Consider the following 6,000-nt stretch of genomic DNA (forward strand, 5'->3'; position numbering starts at 1 on the left):
ACAGCGCAGACACAGGCACCCACACCAGGACCAATTTTCCCAAAATCTGATTAACCTACCAGTATATCTTTGGGCTCTGGGAGGATACCGACGCGCCCAGAGGAAACCCACACAAACAGGGGGAGAAAATGCCAACTCCACACAACTAGTACCCCAGGCAGCAACTGTGCCACCATACAGCCCCACACTCAGCCCTCTGATCGAGGTCTAGGATGCCCTTACTCAGGAAGAGACCCAGTTCGCACAACGTGTGATGGAAATGATAGGTGTTAGAGCACATATCCGCAGTACTGATCACATACCACCACAAACATGCCGAAAATCTTTGGGATACTCAAAGAGTGGAATGTCTGTCTAAATCGTGACTTGATGTTATTTTTGTCTTGTAACAAAACATAATTTTGCACAATAGAAGATGCATATTACATAATACATGCAAAATGAACCCATATAAAATTAGCCATCAGCCATATCACTCTGCAGCTCACAACTGGCAACCCACTGGAGCTCAGCAGGTGTGAGCCTGGTCAGTACCTGGATGGGAGACCTCCTGGGAAAATAAAACTAAGGTTGCTGCTGGAGGAGGTGTTAGTGGGGCCAGCAGGGGGTGCTCACCCTGCAGTCCATGTGGGTCCTAATGCCCCAGTATAGTGACGGGGACACTATACTGTAAACGTGCTGTCCTTTGGATGAGAAGTAAAACTGAGGTCCTGACTCTCTGTGGTCATAAAAATCCCAGGGTGTTTCTCGAGAAGAGTAGGGGTGTCACCCCGGCGTCCTGGCCAAATTTCCCATTGGCCCTGACCAATCATGGCCTCCTAATAATCCCCATCTCTGAACCGCCTTCATTACTCTGCTCTCCTCCCCACTGAGAGCTGGTGTGTGGTGAGCGTTCTGGCGCACTATGGCTGCCGTCGCATCATCCAGGTGGGGCTGCACACTGGTGGTGGTGGAGGGGAGTCCCCATTACCTGTAAAGCGCTTTGAGTGGAGTGTCCAGAAAAGCGCTATATAAGTGTGAGCAATTATTAATTAATCATATACTTTCAGTTCCTGTGAGGGAATAAGATTGGCGACTGTGATAATATTCTAAGCATCACCGTTAGAGGTCGCTGTATGCCTTTTCTTTTCCAAACCTAAAACAAGGTCCAAGCGCTGGTGTCTAGCACAAAGAGAAAAGGGATGGATTCACTTTTCTCAAAATCTACAACGGGTTGAAGCAATGAAACCCCAGGACAACTGGCCTTGAAACTGTTCATCTCCGTTGAACAAAACTTTTCTTTTTCTTGAGGCGGCCCCGGACTTTGATTTGTTCTGCAGTGTGTGTGTGTGAGTCGGGTGATTGCGAGTCTTTTAAAACGAACGTGATAAACGGTTAATAAAGTTTGACTGACCGAGATAGCGGCACTGTAATGTCGAGTCTGGGTTTCGGATAACCTTTGGACCGTATGAAGATGCGATATTACAAGTACATCTAGAGAGCGAATTAGCGGCAGAGTCGTTTGTGGATCGAAGTACAGTAACAGTTCAGTATTGAGGGATTCTCCAAGCAGCGCTTCATGAACAGAATCTTATAGCAACCTCTACTGAAGTAAACGACTCACACTGTATACACATACAAACGGCATTGTGCTGTACAACTTTAATAGCATGTTTTTATCCGCAGCTCAATAGCAAATTAAATCTCAGCTGCGGCACTGTTCAGGTCCAATTTACATCTCAATACCCCCTCGTCTTGTACAGAAATGGTCAAGTCGATGCCTACTGGTTTTCTGCTCTTTTAACAATAATAAGGGCCTATCCAGCAGATAGGATCCATTTGTTTACGGTCTCGGAAACGAACAGCCTCCGCTAACGGAGGTATTGCACGTGGACTCATGGCTTTAAAAAGTCGTCAGTCACCTCTGGCGTGTTGAAGCGATAAATTTAGTCAGGCTGTCATTGCGTGGAGAAGTAATCTAATAAAGACAATGCCTATTGCGAGCGCTATCCGTAAAGGCGTCTTTTGTGTACTTGTTTCACTATAATGACTCCAAATTGTCGTGTAGCCGACCGCAAAATGTGTGTGCGACCTGTTTCAGAACTATTCAACACGTCCACTTGCAAAACTGTTGACCAAGGTGCGTTATTTCGTTATGTTGCCATGATCGCTCGTCTCTTTCCAACTCGGAGAAACGTTTTGTTGTTGTTGTTGTTGTTGTTGCGTTTAAAACGCTAGACTGAGATGTTAGTTAAAGCCCCTGTATTGTAAAGCTCTCAGCCTGCGGGACAGCGGTGATCGTCGGCACTGAAGTTATTCTGGCTGCTCCGGCGGGTTACAATGGAAGTTTAAAGGCAGTTTATCTTTCCGCGGAATGAATTTAGTCTTAACTCTTATCTTCCGCCCCTAAAACAAAGTCAGGTGTACAGGCAAGGAGAACAGAGACCCAGTAAGTCGTTCTGCATATTTACGGTGTTGCTCCACAGACCGGACCCTGACTGGCTCTATAGACTCTATAGATCTCCTGATCACGATGTGCTGTGTGGGGTGGGGTGGGGGGGGGGGAGAACAATCCAGGACCCGTGATTTATACTAACCCCCAATGGATGTTTACCTTAAAATTCATCGTGTTGCCAAGGGAAGGCTACAGCGAGCATTATTCCACACAGGGAGACACGCTTGTGGTTTGTTCCTGTCTCTCCATCAGTAACCTGGAAACCGCGGAGAGCGTCCCTGGTATTTTAGGTTTAAAAAGACGGAAAGAGAGAAGGAGAGGCAGAGGCACTGTGATAATTTGAAGCCCTGCCAGGGGTACATTGTCAAACTCAAAAGACATTCTAAGAAACAAACCATTCACTTTTTTTCCCTCTCTCCTCCTTTCCCCCCGGTCGCTGGCCGTTTGAATCGGCCAATGGGCTGGCGGCTCGGGACATTGGCATGTAAATGAGCACAGCGCGTGCTCCGCGGCCCGTGAAAGCGCCGGATTGTTTATTGAGCTCCCGGAGCCACGCGCCTGGCTCGCGAAGCCGGCGCGCCGAAGAAAGCCCCCCGCGCGGGGCGGGGCCTGCGAGCGGAGCGTGCAAGGGGGTGGGGTGCGGACGCGTGTTGAAAAAGAGGAGTGCTGCCAAAGTTTGCCTCAGATCGGCGAGTGGAGTAGGTGCTTTTTTCAAAGGTTGGGATCCGAGTTCCCCCGTGCGCTCCAGCCACACGCCCCACGCGAACGACACGAGAGCAACACCCTGTCAGCTGTGTGGCGTTCTTTTCCGCGCAGAGCCCGTCCAGGAGTCGCCCCCGCTCGCACTGGGAGAGATGGAGAGCAGCACCCTCGCCGCGGCGCCGGTCACGCAAGGGGCGTTCTCCTTCGGGCTGGAGAGCCGCGCCGCGCAGGAGTGCGGCGGGCTGGCGGCGGGCGCCGACCCCCCGGGCAGGAGCCGGGTGCTGAAGAGACAGCGCTCCAGCTCGCCCGAGCTGCTGCGCTGCAAGCGGCGGCTGAGCTTCAACGGGCTGGGCTACACCCTGCCGCAGCAGCAGCCGGCCGCCGTGGCGCGGCGCAACGAGCGCGAGCGCAACCGCGTGAAGCAGGTCAACATGGGCTTCCAGACCCTGCGCCAGCACGTGCCCAACGGCGCGGCCAACAAGAAGATGAGCAAGGTGGAGACGCTGCGCTCGGCCGTGGAGTACATCCGCGCCCTGCAGCAGCTGCTGGACGAGCACGACGCCGTGAGCGCCGCCTTCCAGTGCGGGGTGCCGTCCCCCAGCCTGTCGCACAGCTACTCGGCCGACCCCGGCTCCCCGCACTCCAGCTACTCCTCGGACGAAGGCAGCTACGAGCACCTGAGCTCGGAGGAGCAGGAGCTGCTGGACTTCACCACCTGGTTCGACAGATACTGATCAGGTAACCCGAGCGCCCCCCGAGCCCCCTTCTCGCTCTTCCTGGGGTCTGTTTCTCGTTTCCATTGCCGACGTCGATCGCTCATGTACGATTCCTGTCTCCTCTCTTGGCAGTTGGAGAAAGCTGATCCTCGAGATCAAAAATCAACCGGAGTACCTCTTGTCAGCGTCGCCACGACACGGGAAAAAAGGATTTTTTTAAAAAAAAACAAACCCTCTCCGCGGTCCCTCCTGAATGAGCTGGACCGCTGCCGGTTCGCCTGGACACTCTTAACAAGGGGAGAAGATCGGACAGACCCGCGGACTGTTCTGGTCGGAAGAAGTGCAATTATATTTAACGGAGACCATGAAGACTTGGCCCGGCTTCTGCAGAGACGTGTGGCACCGGGACGTGTGCCGTTGCTGCCGTTGCTGCCGTGGCGGCGGGGCGGCAGGGACTCGGACCGGACCGGACCGGACCGGTACTGTCACTTGTTCAACAGCTCTGGCACCCACGGGTTCTGACGGGGGGGGGGTGGGGTCAGCGCCGCCCGTGTCCTTTCCCCGGTCGTGAAAGTTGCGATTTGAAATTGTTGTACATTTTCTATTTTGTTTGCTATATGTCGCGCCGAATTATATGAAGACTTATTTTTGTACAGGAATTCGAAAACGAAAACAGAAAGTTTCTCGGGAAACACTAACGGTGCCACTTTGTTGCTGGAGATCTGGAGGTTGTTATTAAGATCCAGTCGTCATAGATAGACCTCTATAACACTGTTTAAACTGCTGGACGTCCCTGTCTTGTGTGTGTGTGTATATATATGGTGTGTCTCGAGCTGGTGAAATGGTTAACACTGCCTAAGAATGATTGAAGGGTTTATAATGTAAGGAAGATTTTTATATGTATGTATGCACTTGTGTCGGCATTGTTCCTACTAAAATGTACATATGCAATTTTTTAACAGAGATATCATATTTTATGTAAAAATAGGCTTTATAAATAAAGAATTTTCTATTTATACTAAGTTACTTAGTCGCGACTTTTATTTTACTGGTTCGACACATTGCATGAAACTTTATGTCCGAACAGACAACATTTTCGGTGTGATCGGATTACTGTTGGACAGACGTGGTCCAAACGGTGTAGCACCCAATATTAGGATGTGGTCTGATCCCCGAAAGTCTGAATATTGTCTCAGACTCGGGGATCACGGGGGTTGTGTGCTGGCATGTGAGCGAACTCTAAAGCAACCTTCTGTACTTGAACTGTACCGGAGCTGCAGCTGGGAGACGCCTCCGTGCGCCTTGCCCCCTTGTACTGTAAGTCCGTTTTCATAATACCCCTGGCATCCACTCTAGAAAACGACAACCTTGAGAGATAAGACATCGCAATAACAGAGAAGTGTCGCTGTCATGTACGCTGTCGAATTTGTCGGAGAGCACGGTACGTTGACTGCGATCCTGTTTCGTCCATCCGCTGGCAGAACATAATGTTAGCACGACAGGCAAAGCCGCCCCAAATTAATTCGGCAAAGCACGAGCGCGTCAGGCCACTGGAGGCACATTCTTCGAAGAGAACTATTTCACCAACGGTGATTGTTCCTGTGTGCGGACTAAGCCTGCCTCGGACATTGATACACGGTTCTCCTGGATGTTTCTTGTTCGTTGGAAGTCCCGTCTTTCGCTAACGCTTCTATTAACAAATGTGTCGTCGAAAAGCTCAAATGCGCAGCTGGGCCAGGCCCCTGGCCATCTCTGAAAGGGCTGTGCGCCATTACATGCGTGTTGTTTTCATTGCGCACCAGGCAGATTAATATCAGCTTTCCATCTTTCAAGCGACAGATCAGTCCCATTATTCCCCTCTGCTGCCCCGGCAGGAAAGAAAAAAAGGGGGTATTCGGTTTCTTTCAAAAGGGCCCAAATGAAATACGGCTTTGGAGAAATACTAAGACAATAGCAAAGGTCACAGCTCCTGCTACAGGAATAATATCAATCTAAATAAAACCGATGTGGTAGCTGCTGTCCCCGACTGCGTTGTTGGGGTTGCACACACAGACCTGATCAAAGTGCCCTCTCCTTCGGAATGGGGACCACAACAGCCTTTTGTGAGAGCCATTGTGAGCGCCTTTGCGCCTCATTATGCGTATTCTG

The 6,000-nt window shown here is 51.0% G+C and overlaps 1 protein-coding gene across 1 annotated transcript; it reads left to right on the forward strand.

Moving 5' to 3' along the window:
• Positions 1–3,122: 3,122 nt before the first annotated feature.
• ascl1b (achaete-scute family bHLH transcription factor 1b) lies at positions 3,123–4,874 on the forward strand. The gene is made up of 2 exons (XM_088934834.1): positions 3,123–3,874; positions 3,985–4,874. Exon 1 carries the CDS (start codon positions 3,289–3,291, stop codon positions 3,868–3,870), a length of 582 nt encoding a protein of 193 aa, XP_088790960.1. The 5' UTR covers positions 3,123–3,288; the 3' UTR covers positions 3,871–3,874; positions 3,985–4,874.
• Positions 4,875–6,000: the final 1,126 nt, after the last annotated feature.

The sequence above is a fragment of the Atractosteus spatula genome, chromosome 16, assembly GCF_055471065.1.
Source record: "Atractosteus spatula isolate fAtrSpa1 chromosome 16, fAtrSpa1.hap1, whole genome shotgun sequence".
Taxonomy (NCBI): Eukaryota; Metazoa; Chordata; class Actinopteri; order Semionotiformes; family Lepisosteidae; genus Atractosteus; species Atractosteus spatula.

Excerpts from the sequence above, each read along its gene's own strand:
- ascl1b (XM_088934834.1), top strand. The coding sequence starts at position 3,289 with ATGGAGAGCAGCACCCTCGCCGCGGCGCCGGTCACGCAAGGGGCGTTC.